This window comes from Lepisma saccharinum, chromosome 10 (assembly GCF_977018435.1).
Source record: "Lepisma saccharinum chromosome 10, izLepSacc3.1, whole genome shotgun sequence".
Lineage (NCBI taxonomy): Eukaryota > Metazoa > Arthropoda > Insecta > Zygentoma > Lepismatidae > Lepisma > Lepisma saccharinum.
The window spans coordinates 53,957,975-53,978,229 of NC_139238.1; the positions used below are offsets into that span (position 1 = coordinate 53,957,975).

The 20,255-nt window shown below is 37.7% G+C and overlaps 1 protein-coding gene across 1 annotated transcript in view; it reads left to right on the top strand.

The window, feature by feature from the left end:
- Positions 1-20,255, top strand: part of LOC145994357 (inter-alpha-trypsin inhibitor heavy chain H4-like) — a 99,860-nt gene that overhangs the window by 14,214 nt on the left and 65,391 nt on the right. The window contains exons 3-4 of the mRNA XM_083130473.1: positions 11,595-11,705; positions 19,236-19,374. Of these exons, the coding sequence (XP_082986599.1) occupies positions 11,595-11,705; positions 19,236-19,374 (250 nt within the window). The remainder of the gene's footprint in view (positions 1-11,594; positions 11,706-19,235; positions 19,375-20,255) is intronic.

Sequence of the window (20,255 nt, forward strand, 5' to 3'; positions counted from 1 at the left end):
ACATATAAAATTGCTGTTGTCTCGGATCAGCTGCTTCGGAATTTTAGAAAAAGTCTGTGCCAGGTAGAAGCAATCAATGTTTTTGTGTCGGCCCTGTGTAAAAAAAATTCTAACCTTGTTTTGATTATCCAGTATAATGTCATCAAACACAACAACAGAATTATCGAGACATTCATGAAGTGGCTTAACATCTGATTCAAAAGTGGCAATATCCAGTCCATCATATAGCTTCATCAGCTGCTGATATTTTAATTGTTCCAAGCTCTTAGAGAAAACATACAAGTGCCTGTTTTTCCAGTCTAACCAGTTGGGTGCCAATAAAAAATTACCAATCATTAGTGTAGTTTTACCACAAGCTGATGGCCCAACAATAAGACATCTAATATTATCAGGCAGCAGCTTGCCATTTCTCTTAATCTGCTGTTCAGGTTCTGGCAGCCTTTTAATAACATCCCAGGTGCTCATATTATCACTTTGTCTGCATCGATCCAGCTGTATTCTGGAAGTCCTAGCCATTTGACAAATAACTTGTTGCCTTTTCTGCGGATGATTTTTTCTATGAGATATGTGTCAGGCTGTTTAGTTTTGTTGAGTTCTTCTTCATAGAATCTGCCTTTGAGAATTTCTCCTCGGTGGTCTTTTATTATATATGTGTTAAGGGTCCCAGGTTTAACTTGAACCACTGTAAATAATTCAGTGCTCCAGTTTCTTGTAAAGCCTCTTTTGAATAAGTGCTTATATTTGCTGATTCTTACTTGATCACCCACCTTGTATTTGGCTTTTCTTGTTGTTGGCTGGTATCTAGGATAATAGTCCTGATCAATTTTTGCTCATCAGATGAAGTTACTTCAGAGGGTTTCATGTTGATTGTGGAATGGACCGAGTTGTTATATTTATGTAGAAGTTCTGGAAGAATATTAAGCCATTTATAATTACCTTGAAGTGTAAATTGTTTATACATATGATTTTTTAGGGTTTTGTTGAATCTCTTTACAATTGAGGCTTTGAGATCACTGTAACTCGAATAATGTTGTATTGACTGGCTTTTAATAAATTGTTGGAACACAGAATTATAAAATTCTTTGCCATTATCTGTTTGCAAATAGCGCGGTGATCTTCCACTCTGATTGATGATTGTCCTGAAGGCTTCTGTAACACATTTTCCAGTCTTGGATTTGAGTGGCACAGCCCAGGCAAATTTTGAAAATGTGTCTATTACAGTGAGTAGATACTTGTAGCCCTTGTTGATTTTGTCTAAGTTTTTCAGCTGTCCACTTGCCATCTCAATCAAGTCGCTCTGCCATAAATCATCTATGCCTTTTGTAACTACTGGCAGTCTCTTATAATTATGTCTGGCTTGTCTGTGTAATTCATCAACAATAATTTGTCTAGACATAATATGTAAACAAGAATATTGCAACTATGGGGTGTTCAGCAGCTGATACTACAGGATTTTCTAAATATAATTTGTCTCCTATTTGTATATGAAATTCCAGAGAGCCATCATCTTCAGCATAAGATGTTTCTAATGTATTGGGATCTGTAAAATCCTCTAACTCTACACTGGTGATTTTTGGTTTGTTGTCAGCATTTGTTATTGATAAGGTGGGGTAGTGATGTGCCTGTGGTTGAAGCCAATATTTGATCTTGATTGGTCTCAGTGTGCCCCCAACAAAAAACTGGTAATAAAATTGTGCAGGGGACAGCATATATATTTTGCCACCTGGTGTAAATGGTGAATCATATTCTTTGTTGGGGATGCTGTACAATTCAAGAATTACTGTATGTTTTGGATTCTCAATTATGCCAGTTATTTCTTTTTCTGCTGTAAGCAATCTGCTTGTTACAGATTCAAGGTGCTCATTGTTAGTCCTAACAACATCATAATGGCCTGGCTTGATTTTTATGTCCACAACAAGTTTCTTGTATTGTTGCACAATCTCTTGAAGCTGGGTGGCAAAAACAGACAGAGCATTTGCTTGATTGGATTCCATGGTCCCTAGCTGTTGCTTGATATTAGCTACAATTTGTTGCAAATTTTCAATAACTGCCAATTTTGAATTTTGAGCAGTAAGATCATGGACCTGTCTTCTGATATCCTCAAACAGGGCATGCAGTTCATTAATATGTTGATTAGTTGGTAGAGTGGCCACTGTCTGAGTAAGTTGTTTGATCTCTGTCTGGATATTCTTGATATCTTCTGATTTCAATATGTGATTCACAGCTCTCTTAATATTTTTAAGTTCCTGTGATGTAGGCAGATTTGATACAGTATTTTGCAAAAATTCAAGTGCCAATTTCACATTATTTAATTCAGAAGCATCAGCCACACTTTGCATAGCATCTTAGAGCAGGGCTATATCTGCCTGAGTGGGTGTTGATTGTTGTAAAATTTCAAGCTTTGTTTGGATATCATCGATCAAGTGATGAAAATGAGATAGCTCAGATTCAGTGTTGAGGTTTTCAAGCTTTGTGATCTGTTGCTGGACACTGGCAAGTGTGTCTGCAATACCAGGCAGGCGGGATTCTAGAGATTCTTGTACATTTGTCAAATCACTTTGCACTGCTGCTATTGTACCCTCAAGATGGGTTATGGTACTTTGAATTTTTCCAAAATCTTCATATGTTTCAAGTTGCCGCTTAATGTTGGCAACACTCCGAGTTATTGCACTCAAAGCGTCAGAAGATGGCAAGTTGTTCATAAAATTTTCAAGTGTCTCAATTTTTTCTTTAACCTCGGCTATGGCATTGTTCAAGGGGTCCAGAATAGGTATCTGGAGTGTTTGAATCTGTTCCTATAGAGTGGAAATCACTAGATCAAAATCCTCTTGTGATTTTATGCTTTTGACAATTGTTTGGAGCTGTGTCTGGACATTATTTATCTGCTCTTCCAATTGCTGTTTCAATTGCTCAGAGTTAGTGGCCTGGGTCTTAAATTTGGCTTGAAGAGCTGCTACAGCTTCTTCTAAACTTTGAAAATTATCCAATGTGGCCAAGTCAGTATATTTTTGAAGCAGCAATTTGAGTTCTGAGTCAATTTTAAGAAGAGGGTCCATGCATTGTGATTGAAAATTTGTAATTTCTAGTTGAAGACTGGCATTCAGTGTGGTTTGTAAAGCTTGTAAATCACTTCTTAATTTCTTGACTCTGACATCAAGCATAAGAATCTCATCACTGTGATCTTCATGCCTTGTATGGCCAAATATATCATTAGGCATTTTTGTTTAAGTGGTTATTTATTATTGAATATCTAATTCTTAATTCTTTAAAAAAAGGTATAAGCTTGTCATAGGATCCAGGGACCTCAATATATAAGCAGTCACCAGCAGAAACTGTATATACAGTGCCAGAAATCATGTTTGAGTGCTTAATTCTATAAATATTTCTCCCTACTGAAATCTTGACATTACCCTCAGGGGTTGTAATAAATTGCAATTGACCACCTACAGGTAATTGGTAATGATTTAAATTATTGTTAAATATGTACAATGTTTTACCTGTTTGATCATCAACATCTGTAAGTATGCTGTTCAGATGAATAATTAACAAAGCACTTAGTTTAGATATTATATCAGAAGAGGGTTGTGGTGTTGGCAGGTCCATAATAGCCTGTTTTTTGAACCCAAATAAGTTCATAGGCATGTTTATTTATTTCAAATCATGCTCTGTAATTGGGCATTGATTACCACTTTTCAAATCACAATGACCCCATGGTAGAGTATGTATGCCACATGATAAAATGCATCTCTTATCATCATGTGGGTCCAGAGCCACTTTTCTTACAATATTTGTAGTCAACAAGTGATCCACACTCTGAATTCTATTTTCTGATGTTCTGTTTGTGCTACATGATTTGAGGCAATTTTTGTAATCTTCAAATTCCAGCTCTTTGTCAACAATTACTCTACCAGTGCCCTTGGCTTTTTTGCAAGAGTGCCACTACATGTTTCAAAACTGTACATCTTGGCCCTTAACCCAGCAAATGCCACAATAACATCACCAAGTGTCTCATCTTTTAACTTGCCAGGCACTTTTTTGTTGTGGTGTTTAATTTTTGAATGTTCAGTGGTATCAAAATATTTAAACAATTCAGGCTGTGCCATATCTTGATAAACATCTTCTGTTTGAATATCAAGAACAAAACTATCTGTGTCCATGTACATCAGTTTTACACGATCCTTATAAAAAGGCTTCAACACATTATAAAACAATTTTAACATGTGTAATTTGGCCAATTCCAATATCACAGCCCCTACATAAATAGGCTTATCAAACTTAATCTTTGTTTTTTTCATGTTGAAAAGTGCCATATTTTCATCATAAATTCTTCTATAATTGAAGTTAGGCTTTGCAATCAATTTTTTGCTCAGGCAGGGGTCAGTAATTATTTTAACATCAGTATGTTTTCTGACATTTTCAATGGTTTTGCCATACACAAAATTGACCATCAATTTAAACAAGGTCTTATCAAATTGGCTCATTGCAGATGTTCGAAGCACTGTGTTTGTATCAATATATGGATTCAACCATCTTAAGTGCCTGAACCTCAAAACTTTTCCAACTTTGGTCACTTGAACACCATGATTCATCAGGAACTGGAGGTTTTTGTAATATATGACATAATCCTGTTTTGGCTCTAGAGTCATCATCAATTTCTTCTGTTTAGAGCCAGGTGAACAGTCAACCTCAGGAATTGGGGGCAGATCAGAAAATGTGTTGTGTAAATTATCAGGAATTGTCAGATCAACCTCTAAGAACAGGCCATAGTTACTGTCATCAAAATCCTTAAGATCTTCAATATTGAAATCTTCAACCCACTCAAGCCCTGCATATGGCAATTTATCCATCATAGCATAACCATACAGGCTGTTTGCATCCACATAAAGTATATAATTTGATGGCCGTGCTGGATTATAATCGGGAATATACTTGTTATTTGCTCTGGCATATCTCTGAGAACATTGCACCATGCCTCCTCTTATACATTGTTCCATAAACAGATACATATCTTGATCCTGGATCAGATCCAATTGCATTTTAGTGTTTAAAAACATTGCAGACCATGCTAGGCCCGGAGCACTGTAAAAATACATTGGATCCAGCTTATAATTTTCCATGGAAGATTTCCTAAATGCCTGAAGTATATCAGCTAAGAGGGTCACATCAAGTTTTAAATAAGCCTTGTGATAATCACCAAATGTCTGGCATTTTAAATTGTTCCACATCAACTGGGCATGGTGATAATCTTCATCAGTGATTCCAGATCCTCTGATTTTGCTGTAAAACTCTTGTTGTGGTGGCAGAGAACACTCATCAAATTTAGAAAAATCTGTAACATAATCATATGGATATACACCCTTCCGCCTAATTAATTTCAGCTCCTGATTTGGAAACAAAGCACATGTGATTTTGAATTGATCATCAGATAATTGAGTGGCCAGTGTAGCCAGGCTAGCAGACAGAATTCTGTATGAATCAAGAAATCTTAAGTGAATAGGAACACCATTAACTTTAATTATTTTGCTAATGGCAATATATTTTTCATTATTTTCAGCTAAAATATTTAAATTCTGCTTGTCAAACCCCTCGTACCTGATCAAATGATGGAAATAATAATTGGATGCTCCATGGCAAAATATAGGGACAAATTTTGGTCTCTGGATCTTAATATTACAGCTATTACACAGGGCCATTAAGAATTTACCATCTGCATGAGAATGGTGTTTCACCTTGATATTTGTATCTGAAAATTCAGAATCACATACCGGGCATTTTTCTGCATTGTTGAAATCTTCAATCTGTTTCTCTGTTAAAGGCAACATAGGTTTTGATTTTAATAAGACATTAGATGCTATGTCATGGCACTCATTTTCTATTCTATCTGCAAATTTTTGATGGCATCTGCTCCCATGTATAAATCTTCTTTATTAACCACACCATCCTGTACAACAACATAATAAAAACTAGAAGGTTCATGTACCTGGTATGATGTACTTGAAGATTCATCAGGATCTGGGCTGCAGAATGCAAGGGGTTTGAGATTTGATTCAAAATCACACACTATATATGCTGGGTGTTCCAACAAGGCTTCAAATTTTTTGAATTTGGCATTTTCACTTGGATTAGGCATAAGCATATGAACAGGTTTATGGTTGCCACAGTATTTTAAATGTTTTAGCAATTTCTGCATTCTGTTCACAAACACCATTCACCATTTTTCTACCATCAAATACAATCAAACATCTTCTGCACAACTTGAATATTCTATGAGTTTTGTCTAGTTGTGTTCTGACTAAAGCTTCAAGATTTTGTATCAGAGTATAATGGTGTGTATCATCCCCTTCAATTAAGAGCAGATCAATCGGAACAGCAGAATCATCATCAAATGTACTGATTCTGAGAGGTGCTATCAAGCAATTGGCACGGCCAGTAGAACAAATAAATACATTAATAGATAATTGTTTACCATTCATATCCCTGGCCTTTTTTTCAAATTTATCAATATTCTGAACATACATTGGATATTCTAAACCCTCCATTGCTTCATCAAAATTGTGTTCATATTGTTTATAATAAGTTATTCTCTCAGAATGATCTAAAACTGGATGCACCACAGAAAGCATTTCTCATCATTATTTTTTATGTTAACCACGGCTCTTTTCTTTTTAATATTGGCAGGTAATGGCAGATATGTAGAACCTTGTAATGAGCTGAATTCAGAAATATTAATATAAAGCTTGTATGGAGATCCGCATAGGCTCCATCCAGACTCTTTTGCTGCAAATTCAGAGTGTTTAATATTCAATTGATCTATCAAACTGCTTATTATTTTGTTTGAATTTGCATTTGAATATATAGGTACAGTTTCTGTTACGTGGGGCTGTGTAAATTTTGTGCCATTTGGCTTCTTATATTGTGTAAACAATTTGAGGGACAGCTTATAAGAGCCATTTTGTGCATTTAGAATTGCCTGCACATCTGGATTTATACTGTTCAAAAAATTCTTAATATCACATTTTGGCTCTGATACAAAACGGTGATCCCTTAATTGGCCGTTAAAACTGCTATGGATGGGTTCATAGCGTGGCTGCTTTGCTGCTCGAGCATTAACAGGTGCTTCATGCTTCCTTTTCAGACCAGATGTAGATGGTTGAGGGGGCAATGTTGATGACTGTTCATAACAAGTACACTTATGCCATTTGTAATAAGCCTTGCTTAATATTTTATGGCATCTTGGACACATTTTTGTAGCCTTTCTGCATTTCTTAGGGTCACAAATATGGTGATGCCTAGACCAATTAGAACTAGATATATTTTTATTACACTGATTGCAATATTTTTGATTTGGCATTTTTGTTTGTTTATATAAAATTTATTGGTCCAAAAAAACAGAACTATGGACAATATGCCAAAACAATTATAACAGCAATTAGTGGCTGAGCTGATGCTTTTATACCCAAACAACAGCAATAACTAGGCTCTGGTGATCCCCAATATAAAATAGTTTTGCTCTTTTATGCTGTTGTACAACACACTTTACCAGGTTTCAAACCTCAGCTGTATATCAGCTAGCAGTAAATATTCTCAAAATATCACATGTGGGGATATTATTCTGCCACATGTATTTCAATCTTACACATTTTACCAGGGTTCAAACCCAGAGCCTCTTGATTACAAGGCAATAATACCAACACTTTGCCATCAGGGGAGGCCCACACACTCTACCAGGTTTCAGACCTGGGGGCCTCTTGATTACAAGGCAACAAGACTAGCACTTCTCCATAGAGAGGTCTTAAACCCAGAAGCCTTTGATTATAAAGCATATAAGCCATGGGACTATGTCCACATGCAATACATATTGAATATCAGAACCCAGGAGTTATGAGCTGTATATCAACTAAATACAATTCAAAGTTGGACTTTGAACTGTGCAATGAATATTCTGTAAGTCCCACTCCTGTATATATTATCAGAACAGGGCAAAACCTGAATCCAATTCAGGCATATATGACAACATGCAAGAGGCCAATGTTCTTTTTACTAAGAATTTCCCTTGGAGTCAATAACATGATGGCATGTATGGGGAATTTTCCCTGAAAGGGCACAGTATAGATTTTATCTCATGCATGCAAGCACATTAAATCTCCCAGGCGTGCATAATTTATTGCTGGCCGGGACATGAAACTGATCAAAGATTAGAAAGAACATGAAACAATTTGCAGCCTGACCTTGTCCTATTGTATTGATCTGTAAGTTGAAGAGCATGAGAATATAAACATTTTTGACCTAGTTTTAAGTGTAGCCAAAACAATAACAAGAGGGGCATATTTTTGACAAGCTTATGGACAACAAACTGAGAGATGTAGCTTTTACACACTTGGGCAAATCTGTCTGTTGAGGCTTCTTCATTTGTACACTAGGGCCTCAAAATTCTTTAGATTTAAATATGAACACACATGGCCGATTGGGGCATATGCCCCCCCCTTGACATTGTTTTAAGTGTAGGCAAATCTGTATATTGAAGGTTCTTCTTTTCTACACTAGGATTCAAAATTCTTGGGGATTAAGAGCATATCACACTTGAAGAATTGGGGAATAAGAGCATCTTGCCATAATTTTAAGTTTAGGCAAATCGGGCTGTTTAATCAAATAACCTCTTCTTTTCTACACCTATAAGTGGTCCCAAAAATACCACCAATTACACTACTCCTGATATTTTATTGGCTCTGTCACACACCTGCTTCCTTATGGCGAAATCCATCTGGAGAAGCACATGAATTAATGCAAGAGAGAGACAGAGGGGGCGAGAGAGAGAGAGAGAGCGAGAGCGAGTGACATACAGACAGACAGCGAGAGAGAGAGGGAGAGAAAGAGAGAGAAAGAGAGAGAGAGAGAAGAAAGAGAGAAAGAGAGAGAGAAGAAAGAGAGAGAGAGAGAGAGAGAGAGAGAGACGTGTGAGATAGCCATCATCCCCAGCTTCTTTGGCCTTGGTTTTTTGGTTTGAGTTGCTGTTTTAAGTCCACTTTATGCACAGTAAGGCTAATCGGGACTGGACCTACAGTTTAAAGTGGGATCCGAACCACTTGTGCCTCCACCGGGTATCGAACCCGGGACCCCTTGATTACAAGGCAATGACGCTACCACTGCGCCATGGGCACCAGCTTCTTTGGCATATTTAGATCAATTTTGAAAAAGCAAATTCCAGCACGTTTGTATGGGTTTGGAACCAATATGCACTGTGGCAATATAATGGACATAAAGATTCAAATAAAGTCGGAGATAAGAAATTCGATGCATTGGCGAAGATCAGTTAACGAAAATCAACTTCATAGATTTTACTCCTAAAAATGATTGTCACATCCTAGAGTTTAGTTAACTTTACATCTTGTTTAACTATATTTCCAGTATAAAATCCAAACACTAAAAGCGTACCTTAGAATCTAGCACAGATGTGTGTGCTAAATTATTTAGTAATATGCACCTCCACGGCAGTCGGATTCGAAAGCAGCAGATCCCGTTGCAGTAACACTGACATAGACTATTCAACATAGTTAAAAACAGAGGAAGCAGTAGTAAAGTTGGTAGAGCAATGTCATGGCATGTCAGAAACCTGGTTTCGAGTCCTGATTGGCTGCATTTTTCGCTGAAATTTCTAGTAAAACGTAGTCATTAAATTTAATTATGTTAAAACGCACATGTTAAGTGCTATGGCTTGAAATAAGAGAATATCAATTTGGAAGTCCAGTCTTGTTTCTACTCATTGATTGCAACTTAAGCTTCAATTTAAAACAAATAAAACATTAAAATTATATCAATTGAATCTGAAATAATTGCATTTCTATTGACATACGTATAATATTTAAAGGTTTATTGTCTTTTGTCGCTTCTGCTGATCTTATCTGTGTTGAATTGGTTTGTCAACGGATCTGTTGTCTTTGAAATACTATGTAACAAAAGTTTGTAAAAGTTAGTGAAAACATTCGAATTTAGTTGTTTTCTCAAAATGCATGTAATTTGTCATGGAAAATAATAGATAAATATGTTCAGGACCAAATACAAATAAAGAAAATAATGTTATATAGTTTTGCGTGGCTCTGAATTTTCATTCAGATGTCTGACTTAAATTTTTCTTATATGAATATCAAAATTCGGATTCCAATTCATACATTAGCGTCTTCGGCCGCGGTGGCTCAGTCGGTAACGCGTCTGACTACCATGCTAAAGGTCCCGGGTTCGATCCCCGGCCGGTTCAAATCCGGGAACTTTTCTAACGGTGAAAGCGGCCCCGGCGCCCACCCAGCGTCGAATAACATGGGTACCTGGGGGAAACCCTGGGGGGTAAAGGCGGTCAGGGGCGTGATGCTGATCACATCACCCCCACTCACGACCGGATCAAGAAAGTGTGGGGCGTTACCCCCACACCCCCTATAAGCCTTCATGGCGTGGTGCTATGCACAGGGGCGCACTTTACTTTTTTTTTTTTTTTTTACATTAGCGTCTTCGGATACCTAATTTGAATCCTGGAGTACGGCCTTATTTTATGTAAATAACAATCATAATAAAACAATTTGAAAAAGTATGTCGAAAATAACTATGACTGGGTTGTAGTCGAGATACAAGACTTCTAAACTACTGTAACAAGAAAATGTCTGTTCTGTGCAATTTGACATTGCCCAAAGAGCTTTCGACGTAGTACTAAATCAATCCTATGCTTTTGTACAAACTTAAAGGTACAAACGTAAGGGTCCAGAGACCCTCTTTGAACAACAAAACAAAATACTGCACTGGAAACAAGTAAAAGATTAATAATTGGACATTATAGAGAAGGAAATACTTCAAATCTTGTAGAAGTGTGATGAAACTAGAATACTGCCAAAGCTTCTGCACTAATGCTGGGAAAACCTCTACCAGGGATGCCATTTCCTTGCCAAGAATAACGACCTTGTGGAATGTGGGTCTTAATTACTTATACATGTAGAAATAAGTTTTCGTCCTGGCTCGACACCCGGTGGAGGCACATTGTGATTCGAATCCCACTTTAAACTGTAGGTCTAGTCCCAATTACCTGTGCATAAAACTGGTTGTTAAAACAAAACTCAAAATCTCAAAGAAATAAGGCTCTGTTCACTATAGATCTCGCCTTGGTTCGAGTCTCATCCCGGGTAGGATATGCGTGTTCTATTGAGTGTCCTTGAATCAATTTCAAGTATTCATTACAAATCCTCATCGTCACGATTAGCCATTGTGATGGAACAGCTCCGCCAAATAACAAAAATTCATATACAAATAAGTTTCACGACTAGAAGATCGTAAAATTTTAGATAATAATATCTGTCTCCTAACAACCAAATTTTAGAATTTAATAAACCTTTAAGATTTTCTCCATAGTAGCTCTAAATAGAAAAACAGAAATATTTAAATTACTAAAGAAAACAATGACCAGGCCGTCATGTCTTGGCATTTGCGTAAATCTTTGGTGTATTGAATCCGAATCACACTAAAAAATATTTAAAGGTCAAATGTCATTGTAAGAATTTCATATTAATCCGTTGCATTTGTGTATGTGCATAAATGTGAACTTCTTTTGTTTGCAGAGAAGTACAAGGAAAAGTGTTCGAGGGCTATGTGAAGGAGAAGCGAGCTGCACATAAGGATTACCAGTCAGCGGTGACTGCAGGGCAAACGGCAGCTCACATTGGGGTCAGGTATGTTCACGTTCAGGGACGAAAGTTACTTAGTGTAATCAATCAAATACTTTATACACATTTTGAACACAAATTAGGGCATGGTGGGCATTCTCAATGCACCGGAACTGTATGTTTCTCCTTTTAAGATGTCTTTCCATTACCATTACATTGGTACGTCTAGCTATAATTTCTGTTTACATTTTGTTTTCACTAAAATTTCGGAACTGTATATAGTATCACTCTATAACTGTTGTGCATTTTCAATTCGATACTTTCTTTTAGAAAAACTCGGCTAAAGCTGGAATATTATAAATCGAACCCACTATTTTCGAGCACGTCTCTGATCATTAAATTATTAATTGCCAGTGATGTATGAATAATTTATGAATACGTAAAAATCTTTAAATTTCCTCCAATTTATTGAAATTATTTTCAAAGTGACTATCTTCTTAATAGTCTTAGCAAATGCACGATAACTAGGTTAGAAAAAGCATTCTACTTTATTTGTTTTTCTCCAAAGGTATATTATTTATGACGGAAGATAATACACACAAAAAGAGAGGTTCTACACAAAACATAGAAACAGAACAAAAAGCGAATACTTTAAAGCTCTTTATAGTTTTAATTTTCATCAAATATCTGATTTCAATATGTCAATTTATACGCTATCTAACGTAAATCGTGCAGAAGCATTCCAATGTTTTTCAATATTTTCTTGTTAGAATGCAAAGATAGAAAGTGACGGGTTAGTAACAATTGTTGCTTTATATCTAGTTGCCGAGCTTACAAGACCTATTAATGTAAATATTTCCAATAATTGTGTAACATGATTTACTAGCATTAATTCCAAGGCTATTTGCGTCACGTTCTATGCAATCGATGTTTGTATATTCAATAGTAATACAAAGGTTGTTTTCTTTATATCCGACCATTTTCGATTCGGTGCTGCCACCTGGCGTATCATGCTGGAACTATGGGTCTGCTGGCGGGAGCAGTGTTGTGTCTGACCTTGTAGGTGCGTGAGTGTTGGTTGTGAATGTTATTAAATGGCGCCGAAAATCAACCGGTATTGGGAGGGTTACGTAATGGCCTTTTTCCATGCTAAGTTTTCATACGTACGCATTGTGAAACAGTGTCGGGAGAATGGATTAACACTCGGGGTGACTACTGCGAAAGCTATTGTGGCTCGTTACACACAACAGGCTCTCCTTGCGAAACATTCACCCAGGCCCGTAGCTAGAGGGGGGGCAGGGGGGGCAACTGCCCCCCCTGAGAGCCTGCTTTGCCCCCCCTGTGAAATATACAGAACACAATCCAACCTGGTATTCTCACTAATCTTTACAATTATATCCTGTATTACTGTAGCAACTTAACAGACACTTATTGATTTTGTGATTCCTAATAATGTCATATTAGGATTGGGGGGGGGGGGCGGGGAATCCCTGCCTGATTCAGACTTCGGGAAATTATTTAGTAATTTTCAGTATCTAGAACAGTTATGACATTTTGAGAAGTCTTATATTAAAGGTGCCTAATGTGTTTGAATGTTTTTCTTGGATGTGTTGGTATGAAGTTTGAACTACTTAATTTTTTGTTTCCCAAGTCTACCATTTGGTAATAGTGATTCATGCAGTAGAGAGAGGGAATGGATATTAAATTTTTGTTACTTAGCGTTGCTTTTCTGCCACTTCTAGCTAATCGCGACAATGAGTGATGACGTGAAATTGATGAAGAGGCACTCACAAACAGTGCCGCAACCACAGGGGGCAGGGGGTATTGTCCCCCCAACCTTGAACGGAAGTCCATTCTAGGGGGGCAAACATTTAAGTAAAAAAACAAGACTAGCAGAATCTTAGAATAGTAGGACAAATGGATATTCAAGATGGAATTAGTTTTTTCTTCCAGACGGGCAAGGGAACTTGCAGGGGGGACACAGAGGGTCAATTGCCCCCATTGGTTTCAAATTTTCATAAAATTTTCTTGCTCGCTTCGCTCGCAATATCTGCTATTGTTATAGTCCAAGTTCAGAGCCATAGCTATGGGGCCAAAACGGTCAAAATGAAATAAAAAATGTTTTAAAGAAAGTGCCATGGTGCCCTGTGAAATTATTTGCACCCTAATGAGTCAATATGTTTTCAGTTTGAAAAATTTGGATCTAAAAATATTCTTGCTCTCATCGATCCCAATATGATTGTTTTCTATAATGCATTCTTAATTTACCCGAGAGAGACATAAGATCAAATATGTAGCTACTTCAGACTGTTGCTGATAAATAGTTTTGATTCAAATGCACGAATAATTCTTTTGAGGAAAAAGAGACAAAATTTGTATTATTTTTACTGTTGACTTGTTATGAGGCGGATAAATTAATTATGTGTATTTAATGTATTCTCATAAATAATATACTGTATATATTAAAGAAACTTTGAATGCATACACAATTTAGCTTTAACATGTTGCATACTTATGTATTTTCTTATTTTACGTCGTACCATGTTGCATGAATAAAATATATGTTTTACGTGAAAGTAATACATGTCATATGTACAAATAGGATTATGTTCATCACGCATTTTGTGTCTTTCAAAAATACAGTTGTGTGCTTGTTTTCCAGTATTAGCTAATGTGAAATTGAACGTGTTGGAAAAATATTTCCAAATCATTTGTTCCATCACAAATGCTTTAGCACCGACTTCTAACCCCTTCTTGCGCGATTTTTAATAACATCTTTGATGCTACTATTATAACTACTACTACCACCACTATATTAAAATTATTATTATTTGCAAGTTTGTCCTGGTACTGGCCCCCTCCAGACAAAAATTCTTGGTTACGTCCACTGGCGTACGCAGGATTTTTTTTTCTGGAGGGGCTGGAATTGTATAGGTGGATGCTTTCAGTGACGCAAACTTATAGGGGTCCGTGGGAACATATTTCAGCTAAGAATTTGTCGTGTTATTATTATTATATTTGTTATTGTTATATATTTTCGTATTAAAATCAATAAATAATATTTTTAAATAGCGAGTATGGTGCGTATTAATATCATAATACGTGGATGGGAGAATTTGAGATTTTTGAAACTTATAAGAACCCAATGTTTTTCAAAATTTGGCATCCCTGACTGCTTTCTAGTTGGCGGCATACACAATAAGATATATCGTATATTTACAACTTTCCACTCTCAAAAATGTCACCTGGGGATAATTTTATAGGGCTTGAATTTATCGCTCTGGTTTTTCCAGAGTTTATGGTGCTTTTACTTGAAAATGTCAATTTTTCAAAATTTATGAGGGGGCTGTAGCGTACGCCAGTGGTTGCGCCTCTCCTCACAAAGAACACTCATGCCCAGGCTCAAAACTGGGACCCTTGGCTTCGTAGTGCGTTGTGTAACCATCCCACCCTAGAGGTTGGCTGGTGAAAGATGTAGGACAGCTTAGTTAGTATCAAACATGATGAAAATGTGATAGTGTTTCACATTTATTATTTTGGTTAAAAAGCGACAAAATTTGTAGTTGGATTCTCATTAGATTCCTTTGTGCGTAAAAATCTTGCATACTGGAAACTAGAGGGAGACATTATGAAGAACGATTTGTAAAAAGCTCCCTTAATCAGCTCTACAGAGAAACTCAAAGCTGTTGGTACATATTAATCGTCTATTAACATTATCGACCTGTAAATATCAAATAGATACAGTCCCGACTAGACTTTATCTTTGTATTCTTTGGCAGCCCGGAAAGGTCATTCTCGAAATACACCTTTTTGATGTTGCTCGAACTTTTTTTGTTCGTTGGAGTTTCAAGGTATCATCCCTTTCCTGTTACTTATAGCTTTGGGGGGGGGGGCAAGTGCACCCTGCTATATCTGCCAATGCGACACAATATATTAAAAATTTGCCCCCTTTGTGATTGACTTTGCCCCCCCTACTAAGAATTCCTGGCTACGGGCCTGCATTCACCCACGAAAACCACCAGGAGAAGGGCTGCAAGCAAAGTGTCACCCGTAGTGTGAAGGGGGATCAGTCGATTGGCGTGCCAAGAAAATCCCCCGACTCAACGTGATATGGCCCACAGATTTCACCTCGCACCGTCAACTGTGAACAAAACAATTCGCAAGCGCCTCAGGTTGAAGTGTGTGCGGAAGGCCAGTGTACACCACCTTCTACCACGTCATATTGCCGAACGTTAGACGAACTGAAGGAAACTGTATGAAAAGTACCTGGCGGGTTCCAAATCGAAGAAAGTTGTCACAATGGATGAATCATATGTCCATCTCACTGCTGGTGGTCACATTCGAGCGATCACATACCGTGACATTGACGGCAAGGGGCGCAGCAACTTTGTTCGTCAGTGCAGGGAAAGTTTCCCTTGTGGCTTTATGGTTGTGACGGGATTCGGATATGAGGGTAAGTTGATAAAACGCAAGGTGCACAAAAACGTGAAGGTGAATGGCAGATAGTTCCAAGACTCCATTCTGACACCTATCTATCGGAGAGACATCCCACAATTGTATGGAATGGACGCGAACCAGGTGATGATCCATATGGACAATGCTTCGAGTCATACCGCCAGAACATCACTACGTTTTTATCAGGAAATGGCAGAGGAATTAGGAATTCGTGTCATTCCGTTTGAAGACATTCCTGTGAAAAGCGCAGATGCCAGTCCAATGGAGTTTTGCGCATTTGGACTGTCGAAACGACGTCTTCAACATCGCCGCCGCGTACCCTGGGAGGAGTGGGACAGAATTCTCATGCCTGTCCTGCTTCGGAGCTTGCTGCAATGGAAACTGCGATGCCGGGCGATAGTCCACAATGCTGGGGGTCCAATAGAACATAATCGGTGGTAGCGGCGCGGTATCTATTAAGGTGAGTCAAAAATGGTCGGATATAAAGCGAACAACCTTACTGTATCTGAGTCTATTTTATAGAATAACTAGCTGATTACCCGGCGTTGCCCGGATGTATAATGAATTCTAACTATAGCGTAAAATGTAACTAATTTTATTTACAGGTATTTAAAAGTATAAGTACAGTATACAAATTATAAAGTAATATATTTTACAAATTCACTATAATATAAATTTAACAACAATTTATGAACACCATTTTTAGTTCCACCTCCAAGAGCAAGAATAAATAAATTGGACGGCATTTGGAGTGTCACTATTCATCTTAGCGACTTCGAAAACTATGGATTCCACACTAATATTGGTCGTTTTACATGTCATCCCCTTGTCCCCCCTAGGGGTGCCAGAGGTGTCTTGAAGTTGAACGGTATTAGGAGTGTCACTATTCATCTTAGCGACCCCGAAACTATGGATTCCACACTAATATAGGTTATCTTACATGTCACCCCCTTCCCACCCCCCTAGAGGTACCAGGGATGTTTTGGAGTTGAATGGAATTGGGAGTGTCACTATTCATCTTAGCGACCCAGAAAACTATGGATTCCACACTAATATCGGCCGTTTTACACGTCACTCCCTTCCCACCCCACCCATAGGGGTGCCAGAGGTGTCTTGGAGTTGAACGGCATTGGGAGTGTCACTATTCATCTTATCAACCCCGAAAACTATGGATTCTACACTAATATCGGTTGTTTTGCATGTCACCTCCTTCTCACCCCCACCTCTAGGGTTGCCAGTGGTGTCTTGGAGTTGAACGGCATTGGGAGAGTCACTCTTCATCTTAGACACCTCGAAAACTTTGGATTCCACACTAATATCGGTCATTTTCGATTATTGTTACATGTCACCCCCTTCCCACACACACCTCTAGGGGTGCCAGGGGTGTCTTACCCCCACAGTATTTCTTTCGAGATTGCAAGTGATACGTGTTCCAAGTTTGGTTGAAATCGTTCCAGGCGTTCGGGAATTATGCCGGAACAAACATATACAGTATACACACATACATACACACATACATCCATTTTTATATAGAGAGAGATTTCGTCAACGTAATAGTTACATCATTTGGAAACGAGAGTGCATTTGTAGCATTAATGGTGAACAATAAAATAACTTATTCGATTCCACCAGAAACAACACGTAGACGATGAGATGAGAGTGTTACACAATAGCTGCGATTACTCACATAAGAATAATACCAATGAAAAGTAACTTCTGAAAAACAGTAGCATTGGGATTCAAACTTCAATTTATTTATTTTAGTTTATTGCAGTAAAGTGTTAACGAAGACTGGATCTGAAAACGAAATGCATTTTATTGTTTCATGGTCTCTATTAAAGTTGAGTACTAATTGCTTACGTAAATCCTAAGAAGCAATAAGGGCCTAAAATTAAGTACTTTTGTAAAAGAAAAATGGCACTCAACATCTACAACAGTGGTTCCCAACGTGTGTGAACGAGAATCTCCAGGTGTGCCGCAAAACTTCGCAGACTTTGTGATATTTCTGGTAATAAAAGTTATTAAGATAATTTCACTCACTAACACAATATTTACTGTTACGCAAAGAAAAAGTGAATAATATTCAATATAAATTAAAATAATAATCAAGAAATTAACTTATTTTACAGTTGATGTATTTGCTAGCAGTTAAGCTAAAGACTTAAAGAAAAACATTTGAATTATTAATGAAACACTTGAACTTGTTGCTTCTTACACAAAGGTTCAATTCGTGGTGGAATTGAAGACAAACACATACGCATTTCCTGTTCAACTGAGAGACGTCTCTCCCGCTTTTTGTTTTTGATGTTTGTTAATTGTTAGTGCCGAAAAGCCCAGTTCGGACAAGTAGGTGGTTGAAAAATATAACAGGGTATTAACTGCCTCCGCTGTTATTGCAGGGTACTCATTCTTTGCTAACTTGAAAGTGGTAGTTCACCATATTTCAGTTGAAGTGTTCGGTCTGTCTGAAGTTCTGCGAACTGCTCTTCTTTCTCCAGAGAAAGTTCGGTGGTTGATTCTGGGGGCATAGCATAAGGATTGCGCACTCACTCATAATTTTCGACAATGATGGAGGGAAAATATTGTGCCATGTTATTCTGAAGAGGCCATGAGGTGATTTAAAATGAGTTGCGACGTAATATTCCCCTGCGGATCTGCCTCGAAAGTCAGAGGAAACATCTTAAGATTTTTCTTCTCCACATGTGATTTCAATATTCCAAGGTTTTTTAAGAAGCCGTTGAGTTTATGAGTTGACGTCAGCACGTTTCTTGCTTTCCTTGTATACTCTCATTTAGGTAATTTAAATGGCGAAAAATATCAGACAAGTAGGCTACCTTTGCACACCACTCCTCCTCATTCAACTCTGTAGATTCTACAGAGTAATTTTGAGAAATTCAACGCAACAATACTCACTTTTACTTGTATGCAAAGTAGAACGAAATTAACCTGCTACTGAAACCATACAAAATTTGGAAAATGTGTGTTACGTTGATACTTCATGCTAAAGTTTGGGCAAAAAAGAAATTGCTTCTGATAACCCAATAGAATAACTTCATGTTGACATAACATATGTATAGTCTTCGTTAGTGTGCTAGATGATAATTTCTCTGACTCACTCGTTTGTATATGTATTTTTTTCAGCCCTAGAAACACGGGGGTGTTTTCTGTGTCCCTCAACATGGAGCCTCGAAGCAAAGTGACGTTTAACCTAACGTACGAGGAACTGCTCAGCCGAAAGTTGGGCACCTACAATCACGTGGTAAACGTCAATCCAGGACAGGTATGCTATCCTGCTTGTACACAGTGTATGTACGTATTATTACAACTCAAAAATATCTGTCAATTTTCTACCTAAATGTAGGTGGACGAACAATGTAACTGTCATTTCATGGATGTCTCGTTTCTTACTTTGTTTATATGTATTGCTTATTTTTGCCTGCACATAACACATAATCGACTTTCCTTTTTTTCTTTCTTGGGATCCGAAATTTAATGTTTCTCCTAACTGTTTCACTCTATTAGTTTGCTATGTACACTTACTGTAAGTTTTACCAATATTACTAGCTACATAATACTGCCAATAATGATCGGACACCCTTAATAATGTGTTTACCTGGAGCTGGTGGTGAGTTTCCAATTGCGTAGTGGTAACGTCGTCGCCTTATAAACAAAGGGTCTCGGGTTCAATACCCGGTGGAGGCACAAGTGGTTCGGATCCCACTTTAAATTCAGTCCAGATTAGCCTTTCTGTGGACTTAAATAACAAATCAAACACACAAAACTGGAACTGGTCTGCTGAATGTACAGCATAAGTCCTCCATTCGCCGCTGCCACAGCCTCTGCCCTTTGAGGAAGACTATCCACCAGGTTGCGGTAAATGTCGTCCGGCAGTCGCTTCCATTCCTCCTGCAAAATGGCGAACAGCTCGGTATGGGTCGATTTCGGTATGGAGCGCAACTGACGCTCTAACTCATCATCAGGTCCGTACCCAGGGAAGGGGCCATGGGGGCCATGCCCTCCTCTCCTCGAACTACGAAATTTTTAAATGTGAATCAATAAAATTCTACGAAAATAACATCAACGATTTTTGAAGTTTGTAAAAATTTCAATTTCGTCCTATCATAAATGATTGTGTTTGTTGTGTAAAGGTTCAGGCTTTAC